Here is a 20,395-nt window from a genome sequence, read left to right on the forward strand (position 1 = left end):
GTATTACAAAGGAAATGAAAACGAAATTGAGTTATTGTTAATATAACGAGCCCCTTTTATGCTATTCTCTGAATCAAAATTATTCTTTGTGAACGGAAAAGTTGCTAATTTGCAAGAAAAAAGGAAAGTTCCGTAGGCAAGTGTCACTGTCACATTAGGAACTCGGTTTTTTTCGTCTGGTCTGTATATTTTGCGATGCTTTGTTTTCATAAGAAATTAGATGGCAAATAAATAACAAAAAAGAAACCGGGCGGATGGTATTTTTGTTGTTTGTTCCAACGTAATAATCCCGGTTATTTAACAATTTTGTAACCATTGCAGACCTACAAAGGCATCAATGTTTTCACTGTCTAAATGAGTCTAAATACCTATGCTGTCTTTAAATCATCATACAAATTATAATGAGCAATTGAATGTCTTGGAGGAAAAAAACTACTTCTTTGTTCATGATGATTAGCAAAATTATACGAGCAAACTTTTGTAAGTTTGACTTCAAATTAATGGGAGAATAAATTTTCGTGCACGCGTCTTTGACATCAGAATGCTAAAAAAATGTTAGACCGAGAACAAAGATGAAATTGCTATTTTGTATATTAAAGACATTATTGGCATTGTCGTTTCACGTTATTTCAAAAGTGATCGATCGACGAAATTTCTCTTTTTATTGTTGTACAGATAGAAAAGATACCGTTGAATTTTGGTATATCGCATTATTATTAAACGCCACAAATCTAATTAGTAACTAGTTATACGGTCACACCCGAGTAGAACTTTTCCCAGCCGAATTATTCGCGTTAAAAAGCAGGTAAAATATGAGCTTCAGCCACGTTAATAAAAAAACTGAAATTTATTAAAGTTTTTTGTATTTAAATTCACGGTATCTGACATCTTAACGACCACTAAAATTTGTCGTGTGTTAAGGGCACGAACGTACACATTTTCTTTCCAGCCAATTTTAAATATTGCGGTGTCATGTCAATGTCAAAGGTACGGTAGAATGACATTAACGGGATCATTAATTCGTTTAAATTTAATACAATTACGACCAAGTACTTCAGAGATAGTATGCATACCAGTATCAAGTACATTGGAGAGAATTTCAAATTCATTTTGATGATTTTATTGTTGGCAGATATGGGAGTTTACCATGCATAATTGAAATGATTTGAAAGAACTGGAAACTACTGATAAAAAGTAAACCGAAGCGGTTGCTATGATGCTGTAAAAGCTCATTGAAATATCACATGCGTCCACCGGAGAATAGCGTAATTCTACGAAAGTGCAAATAAAAAAATCTTTTCAAACTTCTTTATCAATGTGACCTTTTTGCACTTTTAACACTCGAATAGAGATGAAAAATTGAAAGGAGTCAGAGTGCAGATGAATCATCATGACGTTTGTAGTAAGTCCTTGTCAAATGAAATAAAAGTAATTTTAAGCCATTACAGCCATTTGTACGGAATGCTTTCGTTCCATTTGCAGTACACACATTTTTTTTGTGCATAAAGAAGAGATTTGGAGGAGAGAGAAAAAAATGTTGTGTGTCGACATAGCGCTTCGATTTATGTCGTGAGCATTATTGTGATTGACAAAATCAAAATGCGAGATAGGAATTTTTGAATAAGAAATCGAAACAAACGAACAAATTGTCTGACTTTAACAACAAATTCCTCAAATTCGCGACATTTTTTATTTTTCTCAACGAACATGACCGTTATTTTCGCAAGTTCGTCATTAGTTTCGTTTGTTCCAATTAAATCAAACTCGCGCGTACAAATTAATTGTGAATCATTTCAATATAATCAACATTTTCACATCTTCACATTTTCGCTTTTAAATTTTTGATTTTATCGAAATGTTTTACATTTATCAAGCGATATAACCGCATTTTGTACGTGCGCATTTTCGATAAACATTTACCATTCCAATTAAATAAAAAAAAAATCGTTAATTCATTTAAAACATGACATGTCTATTATGCTTCGGATTTAAAAAATTGAACGAACTGAAAATAAAAGAAAAATTGTCACAAACAGTCAACATAAATTGAATGTTCTGCTAAACGACACTCAATAATTTTGCTATAATGAATTTCGTACACATCTCTGAACGTACAAACTACATTTGTTTGCATAAAAAATGTTTGACTACTATTAGAGTTTTAAGGGAACAATAGGAATAACCGTAAAACCGACTTACAAATCAATATTGTTCAGTTCAGAAGAAAGAGGTAGAATCGGTGAAATGAAAACAGTTTCAAGGATAATGGAAGTTGTAGCATCTAAATCGATGAAAGCACATCATCATACACTCAACATTTCTGTGTGAATCTGTGTACATAACGCGGGATAGAAGATGTTCAGAATTCCGTCAAATTATCATCCTCAGCTTCGTCTTGGAACATACAAAAAGTATACTTTTTAACTCCCCCAGGTTTTTCCTAACTAGTGTTAAAATATCGCGATTTCGTGCTGGAAACCTCCTATTCACTAAAAAGCTTTTACACAATTCAATGATGAAAGTTGCAACTAATTCCGCCAGTGTGCAATGCCGCGGTCGTATGAACGTATTTTATCGCACTAGTGCGATAAAGGATTTACAAGGGGTTTTATCGCACCAGTGTTACTGAAGTCACACTAAGCTTATCTTCGATATTTATTCGATTTTCATTGCATAAAGCGTTGTATGCAACACGAATCACAAACGATGTCTTACATACCTCGGCTTCGCCTCGGATTAACACTCTGACATCTAGTGCGATAATATATCTACATACGATTTATGCAACAGAGCGATCTGAAAATAGCAGTTTTCGAACATTATGATCTCGAGATGCATAAATAACTAACTATTTTACATGCATCGAAAACCGTACTTTTCATGTTTCAACGCACTACTTTCGACGCGCTCAACATGTAAAATCCATTACATAGCTCGTGATAAAAACGAAAAGTCTCGTTTTCGTGTGTTTATTGACCACGGCTTCGCCTCGGATTAACAAAATTCACACGAAAACTATACTTTTCTCCTTTTTATCCCTAGTCATGTAAAATACTATTGCATGCGTTAGGAACTAACTATTTCATACCCTGTGCATAAATTTCGTAATTTTCCCGTAATTAAATTTAGCCCTCTGGCCATAGCATCTGAATCAAGCAGTAGAACAGATTTTCTAATCGTATGCGTATGCAACCCTACTATGGAATGGTGAAGATTCTGGGTTCGTCTCCCACCCTAGCACCAATTTTTCATTTCAAATTGCACATTCAAAATCACTATACATTCCAAATTTACATCTTAACACTCAGAATTTCGCACATTTGAAGACTTTCCTCATATCTACTGTAATAGACAGTTGCTACGATTGTAACGATAAAAATACCGAAAATTTTAATTATTTTGTGGCAGATCATATTAGAGAGACCAAATTTCCGTTAAAAAAATCTGTTCTAGTGTTTGGTTCAGTGCTGTGCTCTGGCATGAAAAGTTGTATACGCATCTGTGATGGACGGTAGATTTTAGGAACTTTCATCTGTCGACCTCACTACTTTCGAGCTACAACTCGCGAAATTGCCTAAAATCTACCGTCCATCACAGATTCGAAAATAACTATAACGACCCAGCCGTGGCATGTACACTACATACTATGATAAAACCGCATTTTTGTGTGTCATTTTGTAGGGTCCAATACACATCGCCCGTAAGTTGCATAACTCATTTGTGCTGTACACTAAACGATTTCCTTTAATTTTTACATTTTTATCGATCCGTTCGCACTCTACCAATCAAGTCCCATATAGAGACTAAATGGAAATCACATCTAAATTCATAAGTTAATGGGTTGATCAAAATGATTCATAACATTTCATTTTAAATACAAATTTGTCGTCAACAGAAATTGTGAATTTCATCAGATGTGTTCTGTACGTTATAAAGCTTTAACTAACATTACCATACTACCGAATCCATTCGATACTGTTGATAAATGCGATAAAAGTCACATCATATATGTACTATCAACACTATATAGCCGTCAGATATAAACTGTTGCTCATTTATTCAACAATTATGAAAATAAGAGCGATACATCATGTACAACAATGGGTGAACAAAAAAAATTAATTAACTTGAGATAAACAATTTTAGTTGACGTGAATTTAAATGAAGAAGAATATTACTCATCCAGCACCCAGACGATCATTAGCAACAAAACTAACCCTTTTTTGAAACACAGAGCGTTTTATGCAAACTACCATTAAAATTGGAGAATAAAATCCGTTTTACGTAAAAGAAGCAACACATCCAGCAGGGATAAATAATGTGTGTAAAATGCATTATGAAAAATGGTTAAATGGTTTACAATTGAGTTTAGATAGACGTTGACTCTTAAAGTAGTAAATGAAATCTTAACCTTTAAATCATAAACCATATAAATAATGAAAAATGAATGCCTATATGGGGATATGGCAATTCGGAGCCATCCTGAGGACAGACCTTAAAAATTCAATATCTCCATAAATGATGAAGTCAAATTCTTTCTAACAATTTACGAATTTATCTTTCAGACAGAGCGAAAATAAATAAATTCTAGATTTTATTCCCGCACATATTTCCACCCACTCAGTCGAGCGTACATACAACATGTCCGTTTCATAAAAACAAAAAGTTTATCGACGAGTTATTCGTATCCAAGAAATTGAAAGGACAATTTTATTAAAAATGGTATTGTTTTGATTTTTGATGATGGCTGGTTGGATGGATAGAAAAGATATTATACTGCCTATCGGCTCATCAGTTGAAAAAAAATCTGATTTCATTTTTTTTGCTCCTTCAAAGAATTCAGCGATAACATAAAAATAAAATCTTTTATATTTTTACATCACAATGTAACAGTCTGATCGTTTATCACGTAAATATCCACTATAGTTTTTCATTAAACGTGAAACGCATCTAAAAAAATTTTATTGCCAATTATATGTGAGCATGGGAGCAATAAATTTCCTACAGATCAGCGAACTTTGAAAAGACAAAACCGGAGTACTTAAATTTTCAGAAAAATTCACAAACAATAAACTCCTGGTGTAGTGGGGAACTGTCACAGTATTGTTGGAAATTTGATTCAACTAGTCTAAATAATCGACTGTTTCGATCGATGGAAATAAACCAAAAGGGGCAACGGACGATTGTACTCTGTAAATTATAGTCTCGAACCTCCGTAGAGTTTGGCTTGGTTAAGAGAGACTGAGCGAGTGACATCACGAAGAGGTCAAGTACTTTGCATTGAATGATCGTTTCCTTTTTGCGAAGAAATTGATAAATGAAATCGGATAGAAACTAGCGGAGCAACTGGTAAGAACAGTTCCGAAGCTTTTTTGGTGCTAAAGAATTCATTCAACGCACCACGAGGAGTCGATTCTCAAACCAATTGATAATTCGATTGGAGAACGAATTGTTTGTCTAAATTTGGACAAATGAAGTCTTGAATTGATATCTCAGCGAGATCACAAGTCTTCAACCTAAATCAGAGTTGTGATAAACATTTGAGTTGACCACGAAGTTAGGGGCAGCAAAAATTTTCGATTATCTCCTCAATTAACTTAGAAGACGACGTTTTGTGTACACAAAAGTTTGTATGAATAAATCCACTGTTCAGATTTTGTGTCCAGCCTTTGTGAGCGTCTTTACCTAGCGTTTCAAAACTAGATAGAATGCTTATGACGATTGACGTTTATGGCTATGAACGAAAAAAAAAACGAAAATAAACGTCACTTCGAATCACTTATTCTAGCGGGTACTTAGTATCTGTTTTGTTATAGTTGTGACGGTAGAACAATCTAGCTCTTCATTTGTTAGACCAAATTACTGTAATCAGCACATAAACTACTTTATAGATATTGTCCTGCCTCCACGTTTCTACGTTTGCAACACATTGAAGAATTCAATTTCTCAAAATAGCCCCGGTTTACAATTACATTTGTTCTTAGAAAAGTCAAGCTTATATCGGAGGCGAATAGCATCAACAAGAACACATCCACTATACTTGCCCCCCAGAGGGCGAACAGTCCATTTCAAACAATAAAATCTGATTACTTTAGAGGAACGGATCAAAACTGATACAATTTCCACATTACGTTTGTGTAGAATAAAGAACAAAATTTAATAAAATAAACATTTCTGTACACAGTCACCATACAGTTCGGTTTAGTTCTTTAGACGAGTTTCAGATATCGGTCGATAGAAACCGTTTTGATAGAAGGTTGTCATTGGTAGAACGGTTTAAAGTTCATACCTTCTGATTTGAAAAGAATCACAAAATTGCAATTAAAGAAATGAAATGATTATGTGGAGCTGTGAATCGCACTAATAAAATCGTATCGATGTCTTTTATGTATATTTCGATTGATTCGTTTATTGGATTTTTATTTAAATGTCAAGGAAAGGTGCTCGTTCAATTATCATAATTAGACAATTTATCTATATAGGTTAATTAAATTACAAAAGCCTTCAGACTTTTAGCACTCCCATAAATATACTCGTCAACAATATTTACAAGCATCATCGACTTTCTGATCGGCTTAAGAGTCTACATAATTTGATAATGAAGATGAACGAACTGATATATCTATAAGAGTTTAGAGTTATATCGTATCGATACGATGTATCGATAAACATTTGAAACGAACAAAAGATTTGTGTTAAATCGCTCTTTCACAGATTTGTGTTTTTGTTTGGCTACCTTTTTACTTCAAATCATTTCCAGAGAATTTAGTACATCGCTGTATATTGTACGACATGCATACAAAATGTTATACTAAAGCTTTTGCTTGGCAGTAATGTGACACAGAATGAAAATCCTTCGTTGGATAAAATCGAGAAAACGAAGTTGAATTGCAGAAACGTTATATTTCCTTAAACCGGGAAACCTTTTAATACCACAACAAAGGAATTTTAAAAACTTTATGCTAAGCTATTTTCCTTGTTAATGTTTAAAAAAAAAAATATTTTTTACAAAGCGAATGAACCGAATTTCTGTTACCCTCTCGTCGTTATAGGTCGGAAAGGAACCTGTTATTCAAAACATTGTAATTTTTAATGTTTCTCCCAAACTAACCTTTGTTTCCTAACGAAAAGTTTTGTTTGTTAATTTTAAAGTTTGTAACAGCATAGGTTCAGTTGAAAAGGCGTGCACGCGTTTTGGCTGCTTCACATGCTAAATGCATTGTGGTATACATCGTATATCGTCAGTTCTGAATTTTTGCCGTTTTCTCAATATAAACAGCATGACGTAGCATGTATTGCTGCTGATATTGCTATGTTTTCTTCACATACATCCAAGATCACATTCATGAAACGTGAAAGACTTTGCCTGGGAGCAAAATACGTTTTGAGTGAATTGCTGTAACTCTTCACTCTGGCTGAAATTTGTGTTATTTTGTTCAACAAATAAGTTATTGTTAATAAAACGTTCAAACTAAGTTTTATCCTCAAAACAATTTTACAGAGAGATATAGTAGTGAATTTGCAAGCATTTTATCCGTAAATATTGTAACTTGTAGGAATACCAACACTCGTGCAAGCACTCGCGTCTCTTCTGTACTTCATCGTATCAATACTGTACCATTCTTTATCGTTTAAATGCGTTCTAATTAGACATCCTTTGTACAGAATATTAGGGAAAATAATTGTTGACATTGAAATGCGAGATCCGTTCTCATCATCGCGATGTATCGTATAAGTATAAGATTGTTGCAATTAGCATTTTTTTTCGAAGAGAACAACAATAGAGATGCAGTCACTTAAAAGTGAGATTTTTGAGGTCACAAAATACTTGCATTTTAAATGAATCTATAATCTGAATTTTGATCTGTGGCGAAATAATAAAAAAAATCGAAAATCAAATGCTATTCGCATTGTACCACTTTACAATACTTTGGGTATTCGCACATTGTGCCAAAGTATTATAAAGTGACGAGCCGGAAAATTGCGAATAGCCAAAGTATTATAGAGAGATTCTTTGCTATTCGCACAATGTAAGAGAAGTGGATTGATTTTAAGTAGCATTATGGGGATTTTAATCGCATATGAGGATTAGGGCGTATCGAATTTCGCAAATTTTAAGGTCCGCGATAGCCTGGGTGCGGAAAACGTAGATCATCGAAAAATGTGTCCAGGCATGTGGTTGATGGATCCAATGGAGCCCGGGAAGAAGTTTCCCCGGAGGACTTTACGTTTCCGATGGTTATAACTCGGAAAGTTGAGAGTATTTTTGAGATCAATGTTCTACCGGAACGTAGAGCTTTGAAAACTCTACAAAAAGAAACTGAAGAAACCGATGGTCCAAAAGGTGCCACTGCTAAGATTGCCTAACATCGAAAATTTGACTAATTGGTTTTTGACTTATATTTCCTGAAAGACAAATGATTATGTTTAGCATGTGGTATGAGGTGGCAGGGGAGGTTGAGCACTACCAGTATACTTGCCATGTCCCGGCAGGTAATTCACCTGAAACCACTTTTTTAACATTTTTGAATTAAATTTTTAGGAGTGGCTACGTAGCTCTCGAAGCCAGTGCAGCCGGTGCTGCTGAGTCGAGGACACCTTGGCCAGTAAGTATACATTATATTCCATGACATTAGCTAAACTCTTTTACAAAATATTTGTGATTTCGATAGAGGGTGTTGTCACCCGAAGTAAACGCAACGTTTTCCACAACAAAGGCACCCGAAGTTTCAATGGCGGGGAGAAAATAGCTATTTTCTTGCCTACGTTGTGTAAACACGACTTGTTCTCGAGTTATCAGATTTAAAACTGCTGGCACAAATAGTACTTACCTAAAAACTTTGGGATAAGTACAATGAGCGTAGGATTTTTTAGAAGTTCAAATATTTAATTATGGTTCGTGGGACTTTTTTTTACCATAGCTGAGTATCGTGGCAGTTGTTTTTGCAGTACTCTACTTCACACCATGGAGCTACGAAAATTTGTGAAGGGCTAATAGAAAATCGGGTATTTATTTCCAGGGCCCATTAGAATGGAAAAAGGAAATCCATTTTCCTTTTAAAACGTTACATCACCGGAAGTCACCTGACATACCACATATTGTGGCAAAAGAAACTAAATCCAATAAAAAATCACGAAAAAAAACACGTCTTATCGAGTTTACAACAATTAATTGAAATTAAACGAAGCCACAGCAAATGTAAAACATCCTATTCCGCAAAGTTCCACAGAAATCTGTGCAAAATAAACGAAGGAATTTTTATTAAATTTATAACGAAAAGAACCGGCACAACGTTTCAAAGTTGTATTATTTGTTCCACATTAATTTAATTATCAAAGAAGAAAAAAACGATAAATTTCATTTTTATTTTCGATTATCGAAAGTGGCTTTGTGTTAGTTGTGAAGAGTGTAGGCATCCAGATGAAACTAGAAACAACATCTATGCTGCACACATATCGACGTTATTTAATTGAAATGTTTTAGAGCACATTAACGGCATTAATTAATAAAAATTTCTTACTATTTCTACAACATACACACACAGTGTGCTTTCATGTTTTTTTGAAATGAAACATGTTTTTTTTTCTCCAGACCTAACCAACGATGTTTTACAATTCCCTACACTTGTCACTTCCAATATTATGTGATTATGAGTACATCACAAATATATTTTCTATTTGATAATTACGATATTTACGAATGTCTAAATTTATTTAAATAATTTAACCGCGGACTTTTTTTTCTTCATTGAAATGATTAACAGTCTGCGGCCAGTGACAAAATTTACATACAACAAAACCATTATCATTCCATCAAAAAACAAATTTTCCCATTCAAAATCATATAACATATTACAGCCGCGACTATTACTCAGTCACAGAGTCATATTTTACGGTTAAGAAAGACGAGAAGAGAAGAAAAAAAAAAGTTCAAGTAGGAACATAAATGTAAAGTCAACTCATTCATCAACGAAATCACCCAATCCTCATGTTCATATATTTAAATTTTGGTCGAGTTCAATTGGTCTTAAATTGTAATAAGAAAAACATTATGAAATGAACGAAAGCAAAATTGATATTAAAGGAGAAAAAAAAAATTTAAAAAAGAAAGTAGAGATAATTGAGTATTTTAATGGGTATGTAAGCATTGAAAAACACACTGACCACATCATTTATTATACATAACACTGTTACTGCATTTGTGCCCATATATGTAGGTAGGTATCTACCTAGCCCACCAAATTTTTTTTTTCGTTAAATTATTCGGTAACACTCATCCATTTTCATAAAATTCAAATAAAAATTTTCGTTCGTATAAAAATTCATTTAACGTTAAGTTATAACTGCATGACTGCATTTATAAGTTATATTATACGAAAATCATGTTGCATTTTATTCTAGTCGTGTTATTTAAAAAAATGATAAACAGAGAAGAGAGAGGCGACGACCCAATTTTTTTTCTGTTATGATAAGTCGTCTATTAGAAGAAACCTCTATTGTTTCCACATTGAATGTTTTTATCGTATATTTGAAAATAAAAAATATGAACGTACCTCATCAGCCTTCGGATGTTGATGGTTGCAATGATGATCACTATGACTATATCCTTCAATAAAACAAGTCACACTCAGCACAATCAGTATCGATATTAAATAATTTAAAACAAACACAAACGATTGTTCTCTTTGTTTACATCCGTACGCCATTTTTCAAAATATCACTCTGGTTTTGTATTCAAACACTCGGTCATTATTCGCCGGCGACGATATCTCGACTGAATGTACTATGTCGAATTAAAACTTTAACAAACTAAACGCAACCAACACCGTCTGCATACTGACAATCTCGACAAACCAGCTGATTTGTTTGGCACGTTTTATTGAAAGAGAGTTCAATTGCATTCTCAACAGTTGAGCGCATGAGCTGAATAGTATGTGTTTATATACCCCACGATGTTTTTGTTAGTCTAGTGCTTATTGTTGGTGTAGAATTTTGTTATTGTTTCGTCTTTCGTTAGCTGAGTTCCATTATACGGTATTCGAATTTTAATTGATCCGCTAGTCAAATTCTTGAAAAGAAAAGAAAAGTTGACTGTTAATGATGTGTTAAAATTGATGTTTTTTTTTTGAAGAGATTCGTAAACAATTTCGATGTTTTGTTTATTACAGTGTTTACAAATCGAAATGAAATAATAATGAGGTCAGATTATCGATTGATCGATCGTGCCTTCACGTCTCCGTATGCTTAATAGTAAAAATATTTATGAATTTTGATCTGATGAAACCATCCTGACTACTTGACTACTCGAAATTACTGTTGAGTTCATTTACACCTGTTATCAACAATTTGAATAAAACTGCTGCTGCGGCCGGTTCAATTTTATTCGGACTATATGTTTAAAACATTATCGAATAAATCAACAGAACCCTACACGAAACTTATGAATTTCAAATAAGATCTGTTTTAATATCGAATTTCTGGAATTTGTGATGAATCCATCACTACATTGTACGCACAAGTCGTAAAGTAGTAAAACATTTCGTTGAATTTGTAAATAGAAAAAATGTTCTGCGGTCTTGTCTGCGGTTTAACATAAACAAAGGTGGTATCTTAGAAAATCATGTCTGAAGTATGCTGAAGTGCCGACTAATCATCCATCGAGTAATTACATAAATACCACTTCCACTTGTGTCATTTTTTTTATGGAGTGGTTGCAGTGGTTGATTAGGTCCACTTTTAACAGAACGTCTACTCTACAAGGTCTACAACCATAAACACGTTTGTCTACCTGCCTAACCATAAATTTTTCATCCTTTTCTTGGTCCAAGGCTTTTATAAAATGTCTAAAGAATATTCTGGGGATGGAGCCAAATGATTTTTTGGTTGCAAACGTTCTCACAAAAATGGTCCCTATCAATATCAACTACACTATCACTCATTTTTGTGTCTAAGCAGGTGTTGAGGAATCTCGCGCCGCGTCATTCACAAATACTCACAAAGTGACATTTTCCTTATACAAAATGTGTCAAAATGTGAATTATTGTGAATGACGCGGCGCGAGATTCCTAGCAACCGTCTAAGCAACGTACTATAATCAGGCACCACAGACCAGAACAATGTTTTCATCCGTGCGGCGTGAATAACCTGACTTTCTTCACTCAAATTCGGTGAGAAGATGTCGTTTTGTTGACGCTCTCTCTCTGATCACACTTCTTCTGCTTCTATTACTCTAGCTCCAAGCATGAAGACTTAAATGTGAGTCGTAAAATTTGATTCTACTTTAAAGGTTAAAGGACCCTTGGACAATTTTATTGTGGACTGTTATACCTAAAAATTCAAAAAAATAAAAATGAAGAAATACTAGTCATCTGCAAGCGACGACACAAAATTGAATGACGCTCACTGTATTTATTAAAGAGGATGAATTGAACGATGAAATCGAGACCCAATTAGAGTTAAGTATTATGACAAATTCGTAGGCTTAGGTGTCCATTCCACTCAACAAAAAGTACTCCGTGAGAGAGCCGTGAGAGAGCGAGCTGTCAAATAAACAAAGGAAAAATTGCAAAAAATCAATTTTGTCTCACACGGAGTACTTTTTTGGTAAGAGGAAACTAAGCATTAACCCGTAACTGCCATTTCGAGATGATGTTCAACGAAAATCAAAGGTAATATAGCGAACGCTAAAAATTTGTAGAGCTTCAACCTGTTAGCGGCCGATTTATAATATTTTGCCATTCGCCGAAAACGGTTTAAATTTGTTATTCGAAAACATAGCTCCAAATTCCTTGTATAATTTCGGAACCAGTAAATCTGTTAAAAATTATTCAAATTGCTGCATTTTTATGAATTTACTCTGCATAAATTTCATACATTAGCATCATTGTGAAGAGTATGATGCATTTTTAACGAATTCCGTGTTATTGTTCCAAGACAAATGTTTGCATTGAATTGATCATGTGAGTGAAATACATTCGAATAATTTTCTGACTAAATTATGCAATTTATTCAAAATTATCGCAAAAAGTATTTCGGAAAAATATTTATTCCGACAATTACGTTTTATGGGATTTCGTGGATTTCGTATGACGGCGATGGCTTAATTTAATTAAATTAAGTTCTGAAACATTTCAATTAATTTCTACGCGTTCAATAAGCTTTCTATACTGAATGGAATGCATAAGCTGCCGATAAGTTTGAGTTGAAAATATTTTCTGTGACAAATAGATTAAGTTGAACTCTAAGTCCTAAAGAATAGTTTTAAAAAAAAAACTTCGGATATTCATTCGAATGAATCCTACCTCATATCAGCCAGCCATTTTTCGTAAACACAAACATTTTGGTGCATAATATTGTACTTAGTGAAAAATATCTACTCTCAACCTTTCTATATTAGCCTTACTCAAACTTGGTAAAGAATTTTAATTCCAGTAAGACAATCTTAGAAACCAACACGAGTCCTCCATAGTCCATTATGGGTCGATTGGTTTGAATAGAATTAAGCTAAAATCGCCAAGCTAGCATTTTCATCATCATTCAAGAAATTGGTACACATTCATCATACACATTCACTTTTTAAAATACAGAAAAATATTACCAAGACTCGTTTGTACAGTGTTTGGAAGAGTTTTGAGTTTTCACCTTCAATTTTCATATTACTGATAGTACTGCTTAATATGTTCTTCTTTCCGTTTACCTAAAACAAGACTTACCCTCCCAAAAGCGATGTATTTACCATCTCAGACAATAGTACATTTTGGTGAAAAATAGTAGATTACATTGGATGCTGCGAACGTTATTCATTATAATGAGCAACAACCTTCTGTAACTGTCTGTTTGGTAAGTGTACAGTCTGAGCCGAAGGCGAGGTGTACAACTAAACTTGCCAAAGCTACCGAAGCAAGTTGTTCAAAAAATACTGTTAGGGGTAGAGAATGCAAACCGATTTGAGTCGAATAGGTTAACCGCTGGTTGGGCTTGAAAAAACTGTGGTTTTTTAGTCAATTATATTTCTTCATCTTCAATGAATCTATTTGAGTGGTATTGCGAAATCTTCGAAAAATTTGTATGGAGGACAAATTGAACGTATCTATATTTTTGAAGCGACATTTTAGAAATTGCCCTATCTCTTATTCCCAATAGACCCTCCAGCGCAAGTTTTTATATTTTTAGGAAGAACCGAGCCCCAGCCTTCCTATGGAACCCTAAACCGTCAGGTTTGCTGATGCGCGCAGGCGTTCTTAGTGAGAGAAAATTTTGCTTAATACAGTCACTGAAGCCAGTACAGTCAACAGCCCGACGTATTTGAAAGCTTATGTGATCGGACAAGTTTAGCACTTTAATCCCCTAAAATGTAAATGAAATCGACCCCTTATTACCCGATATAATCAGGATGACAACATTTCCACCTGACCTGAAAAACACCGATTTTTCAAACCACGAAAACGACAATTCCGAGAGAGGCGAGATATACCTCGTCGAACTCGTAATGAAGCAAGGATTCGATGGTTACCATACGAGTCAAAAATCCGGATGGCATGGCTAGCCGATTGAAGATCCGAAGATTCGAAGATTTCGCAATATCACTGTGATCACTATGATAGATTGGTAAAACGCTTTTCTGATTAACAGGATCAGTACGTTGACAAATGAAATTTTTCTTTTCTCGTTCGTCTTTCGGTTTTCGTTTTTCTATTTTGGTTTTTCGTTGCGTCAGGTTTTCTTCTTTTTGGATCAGTGACTAGTGATTAGTTTTGTTAGTGTCAGTGTCAGAAAATTTACTGCCATCACGTGTAACGGACCAGTGGAAACGACTAAAGATGGTTAGACCACGCTAACCTCTGACCGCCACTGTATCCGGAGGTCGAAACAGCATTTTATCTCCACTTTCGCTTCACGCGATTCATGGGAAAGGGAAGAGTAATTATGTTCTGTTTGTCTGTTTTGGTGTTTGTCCTGCATATTAGATAACGCCACCTCTGGAATTAGTATGTTTTGCTACAATTAGAAATGTTGTGAGATGAGATGATCTAGCTGTAGTTGCAGCAGGATACAACTCGATGATTCTCTGTTCATTAAAGTGATCAATTAGTGGTCGAGCAGGAATCAAGATTTTCGAAATGTCGAAATAAGAGACTGAATCGGTAAATGACAACAGTAAACTTTTTGAAAGTTGCCGACTTCACACCAATTTCGCTTAATTTGTACAACTGTATAGTCTAGTTCTGCTGTGATGCCTTGGCCCTTAATAGCATCGTTCTCGGGAATGTTAGTGAAATTTTTCTACCTTTGCTATGACTTCGATTCCATAAATAAAACGGTGCTTACCAGGACAAATTTAAAATGAAAATCGAAGAGTTAGCTGAAATTATTCCTCAGACATCTCTGGGCACAATAACACTGGCCTAAACCATCAGAGAATACATTTCAACGCAAAAAACTCCTAAGTTCAGTGATTTTGAAATCCATCCGATTAACCGCGGTTTGTGAATAAGAAACGAGCCATCAGAACAGTCGGAGCGTTTGCTGCGACTGAGCCCCGTACAAACCCGTATATCTATTGCGTACGTGACCCTAGTGCGTCTGTCACCCTACTTTGACCGTAAGCCTATGCGCCGGTTAAAGTAGTTAAAGTAAAAATTATTATGTAATGTGTACATCTTAGAAATTGCGCATAGCGCAATTACGAAGCCCCGTACGACGTTCCTTTCAAATAAAACAAAACTTTCAAATAGCCCTAAAATTTTAATTTATTGAGTATAAATACACATAGGCCTAGTATCGGCCTCAGTCCGAGGATCCAAATTTTTTTTTTTTTTCAACTACATTCTATTCGGCCTTTGATTACCTTCCAAATGAAACAAAAATTACGAAAAACGGATGAAATTTGCTCGAGTTATATGTAAAATACACATAGGGCCCTAGTAACGGCCTTAGTCCAAGGACCCAAATTTAATTTTTTTTTCAACAACATTCTATTCGGTGTTCGATTATCTTTCAAATGAAACAAAAATTACGAAAAACGGATGAAATTTACTCGAGTTGTATGTAAAGTACACATAGGGCCCTAGTAGCGGCCTTAGTCCGAGGACCCAAATTTAATTTTTTTCAACAACATTCTATTCGGCCTTTGATTACCTTCCAAATGACACAAAAATTACGAAAAACGAATGAAATTTACTCGAGTTCTATGTAAAATACACATAGGGCCCTAGTAGTGGCCTTAGTCCAAGGACCCAAATTTAATTTTTTTTTCAACAACTTTCTATTCGGCGTTCGATTACCTTCCAAATGACACAAAAATTACGAAAAACGAATGAAATTTACTCGAGTTGTATGTAAAATACACATAGGGCCCTAGTAGCGGCCTTTGTCCGAGGACCCAAATTTAATTTTTTTTCAACAACATTCTATTCGGCCTTTGATTACCTTCCAAATGAAACAAAAATTACGAAAAACGGATGAAATTTGCTCGAGTTATATGTAAAATACACATAGGGCCCTAGTAGCGGCCTTAGTCCAAGGACCCAAATTTAATTTTTTTTTCAACAACATTCTATTCGGTGTTCGATTACCTTCCAAATGAAACAAAAATTACGAAAAACGAATGAAATTTACTCGAGTTATATGTAAAATACACATAGGGCCCTAGTAGCTTTTCACTTCTAAGGCCCTAACTCACGGTCCACTCACCCGATTTTAAAAATCTTTTTTTTTCTGGATTGGTATTGACAATACCTATCATTTGCCGTGTCATTTACATTTCCATCGTTTATTTTGCCATAAATATCACCAAAAGACCTTAAATCACTTAGGTGGCCCTAACTCACGAAGGGCCGACCCGAATATGCCCATCTTCGAACTTAGCCTCACTATTTTGACTATCTTTCAGGGAAAAAAAAATTTTTGAAATCAGATTTGATTTACTCAAGATATCGACGTGACGGACAGACGGACAGACGGCCCAAATTTTTATTGCGGATTCGTCATCTATGAACATAGGCAAACACTTTGCCCTTACCGTCTGCTTCGAATTCCATCAATTACACACGGCATCGTAATCCTATAAGCCCCTTCGTACTTCGTACGGGGCTAAAAACCGAAACCGTAATTTCTGAATTCGGTACCGGTCTGCATTCCCTAGTTATCAGTTTGTTACTTCAGCAGGGTAGTTTTCGAATTAATGAATGACGTAGAGGCATTTAGAAATGATATACGTAGAACAAATGTGTTTCACTTATCAGACCAATCTCAAAGTTTTCAAAATGCGGCTTAGATAAAGAGATCAAATTCTTCAAAACCAGAACCGGGTAGTGCATTATACGCGCAGTGTAAAAGAAACGACTAAATAGACGCGAGTTTTTCGGGTAAATAAATTTTTGTATATTGATTTAACATAAACAACAAGTTTTTAGTGATACATAATGTCTAAGCGTAACTATTTCTGTAACAATGCTAATATCTGATTCAATTTTTCGTCTTGTTTCTGCAGCAATTCCGTGAATCTTTCGTCAATTCTATTCATTAATTTCACTTCAATGTCGCGAAATTTACCGTCGAAATAGGTTTTCACGAGGTCAATGCTACTCTCAAAACCTAATGGCAACGAACTGGGATTGGCACTTTTCTTCTGTTCACTTTTCTCTCCATTTTCGACTTTCTTCGGCACGAAAGGTTCCTCCGATTGTACGGCTTCGATGCCGGAAAATTTATCTTCCACCTTTCCGTTGATGAAGGACATCAATGCTGCCATATTCGGTGGACCGGACGATTTGTTCGCACTCATGTGCATTTGTATGAATTCTTTGCATTTACTTGCACTCTCGGATAAATCGCGATTCGAATCGGATAAATATTCGGACACATTGCCAATGTTAACCGACGGTTGAAAGATATTGATCGGTTTTTCCGTTACGTACATATGGACGCCATATATCCACAGTTGGTCGACCAGCGTTATAAACTAAAACATAGCGCAAATTCAATTTAGCGACATTATACCCATTGAGGGTTCACGGTCCAATAGAAATTACCTTCAGGCAAACGCAATTTGTGTCCTTTTTTAATTTGATCTCAAACAAGTAACTTTTAATCCCGTCAAATTCGTCCAATAGTTCGCCTCGATACGTTTGATTGTATTCTTCATAGGATCCCGTAAATAATTCAATTACATCGCAGTCACAGACAATTGTGATCTGTGTCAATGCGTTTCTCGGGCCAGCATTTATTTTCAATTGACAATCGTCGTCTTGATCGGTCGCAGTCTGGGCATTTCTGATGAACAATACCGCTCGGTCCGTGCCGGTTATATCGTCTATGTTAATACTGTAAGACGGGTGGGATTAAATTATTTGCTTGAGAAGATTCGTCGAACATTCGCACACTTAATCGATGATTTACGTTACTAAGCGGTTAGTTAGAGGTGAGTTTCAATGAATGTTATTGGTTTATTGGACCGGTGATTGATCGACAGTTTATGTTATGCTGCTAGTTTACGACGGTAGCATTTTTAGCAAGGCCGAAAGAGTAGCATTTTAGTATAGCCGAAAAGACTTAGGCACTTTCCTCACCTTTATCAGAATTGGAATTAGTAAGTTCGATGTTCAAAGTAATTCTTCAAGTATTCAAAGTACATCACCTAGTCCTTGTCTCCCATTGCATGCACAAAATAACCGAACGGTCGAATCAATATTCTTTGCGATTTTACTATACAAATTTTCATTGGATATGCAACGAGCATAGATTAAAAAGTTACCCGCAAATGCACGACAGACGATGCACTTTCGGGATAAAATGACAACTGTTTTCATAATTGTTCGGTTATTGATTTATTCTAGCCTAATGGCCTACAGCCGATCGACTTTTACGTACAATGCTATTGAATGATTCGTTTAGATGCTGAGACCAAATCATTTATTGGAACAAAGTTCAATGAATGAAGATGTGACACCGTCTGCGTATTTTCTGCTTATCTCTGTACAAAGAAATGCAAGAGATACGTAACGGTAAATCGATTAATAAAAAACGAATTTCCGACTGCATTTGGTTTGCTAATGTGAAATTGGTTGTTTTTTTTTTCTACCAGATTACAAATACGATTGGTTTTGGTCTCAGCATCCGAAATGATTACACCAGGAAGAGATCTTATAAATTTGAATTAATTTAGAGTTTCTTTTATTTGTAGAAATTTTAGTCCAACCTGTCGCATAACTATACGACATAATTACACCTTTAACCGAAAACCCATTAACTTTCAACATGATACAGGCAAAATCACGCATAGCTCTACAGAATGTATAATTTATTCAATGTAAAACTCGGTTACACAAATCTAGCCAAACATGTTTTTTGTTTGTTATTTCAACAAGAGTTCACTGAACACAAAAACATTCCGATTAAAATATTGACTCACCTTTTCGGCAATGCATTATCGGTTGTATCGTCCACAGTCACCAAATTATTTATATCATTTCCATGTCCAATAAGCCAAGTGCAATCGATCTCGTAGAATTTTCGCGGCATTTTAATTTATTTTCATTTATAATTATTTATAATGGCATTTACATTACACTCTTTTGGGGAACTCGGTAACAAAACACACTCTTCCAAGTCCGATTGAAAGTACAATTTACAAAACAAAATAAAATATTTGACAGTTGCAGTGTTGTAAGATATTCTCTTATAAAAGTACCTAGATGCAGTCGGTCACTGTTCATATACCAAAATCTTTCTGAAGGGAGGCGTCACCTTTCCGCTCGGGTATAATTATTAATTATATGAATTTCAGAGAAATGATAAGTTGGTACGCCTGTGGCGAGATAAAAGGAACATATGAATGACAGATGGCTCCTATGGGAACATATGAATGGCAATTGGCTACTATGGGATAGAATGTGAGAGAATTACATACAAAATTGGCTCCATAGCTTTTTATTCAAATAACTGTAAACGCAAACTTTGACAACACGAACGACGACGATTTCATCCACATAGCCAAAACGTCTTTAAAATGTTCGTCAATCTGAAAGTTGAGGTTAAGTTGCCTTCTTTGGATGAAATTTGACATTTCAAAATGACATTGAAACTTGGAACAAACCTATTCTCTCACATAGAAATCAACTGTCATTCGCATGTTCCTTTTATCTTGCCACAGGCGTACCAACTTATCATTTCTCTGATGATTTTAGATTGCGTAGTTATGTTTCAACAAATTGATGTTCATCGAAATGTTCTTACTGAAAGTTTCCTATCAAAGTGAAAGTATGGAATAGATGCAAAACAAATACAGGTTTTGCAAACAAATTCATTTTCCTATTCCATTTTTTTGCGGAACGCAAAAATCAAAGTATATAAGCCCTTATAAACTTTGAGCGAAAGCCAATTAATATAAGATGAG

At 34.9% G+C, this 20,395-nt stretch overlaps 1 protein-coding gene and 1 long non-coding RNA gene across 3 annotated transcripts in view; one reads left to right on the forward strand and one right to left on the reverse strand.

Moving 5' to 3' along the window:
- LOC119067962 (leishmanolysin-like peptidase) overlaps positions 1 to 19,659 on the reverse strand; it is a 120,141-nt gene extending 100,482 nt beyond the window's left edge. The window contains exons 1-2 of one of the 2 annotated variants that reach the window (XM_037171292.1): positions 19,412 to 19,659; positions 10,554 to 11,068 (exon numbers count right to left, since the gene is read on the reverse strand). In XM_037171292.1, coding sequence (XP_037027187.1) covers positions 10,554 to 10,706 — 153 coding nt within the window. In that variant the 5' untranslated portion in view covers positions 10,707 to 11,068; positions 19,412 to 19,659. The remainder of the gene's footprint in view (positions 1 to 10,553; positions 11,069 to 19,411) is intronic. The other variant, XM_037171293.1, reaches the window with a different exon arrangement.
- On the forward strand, positions 1,956 to 19,856 carry LOC119067963. The gene is made up of 3 exons (XR_005086068.1): positions 1,956 to 1,970; positions 12,456 to 12,459; positions 19,787 to 19,856. It is a non-coding gene; the product is annotated as an uncharacterized LOC119067963 (long non-coding RNA).
- The last annotated feature ends 539 nt before the right edge of the window (positions 19,857 to 20,395 follow it).

The sequence above is a fragment of the Bradysia coprophila genome, assembly GCF_014529535.1.
Source record: "Bradysia coprophila strain Holo2 chromosome X unlocalized genomic scaffold, BU_Bcop_v1 contig_130, whole genome shotgun sequence".
NCBI lineage: Eukaryota > Metazoa > Arthropoda > Insecta > Diptera > Sciaridae > Bradysia > Bradysia coprophila.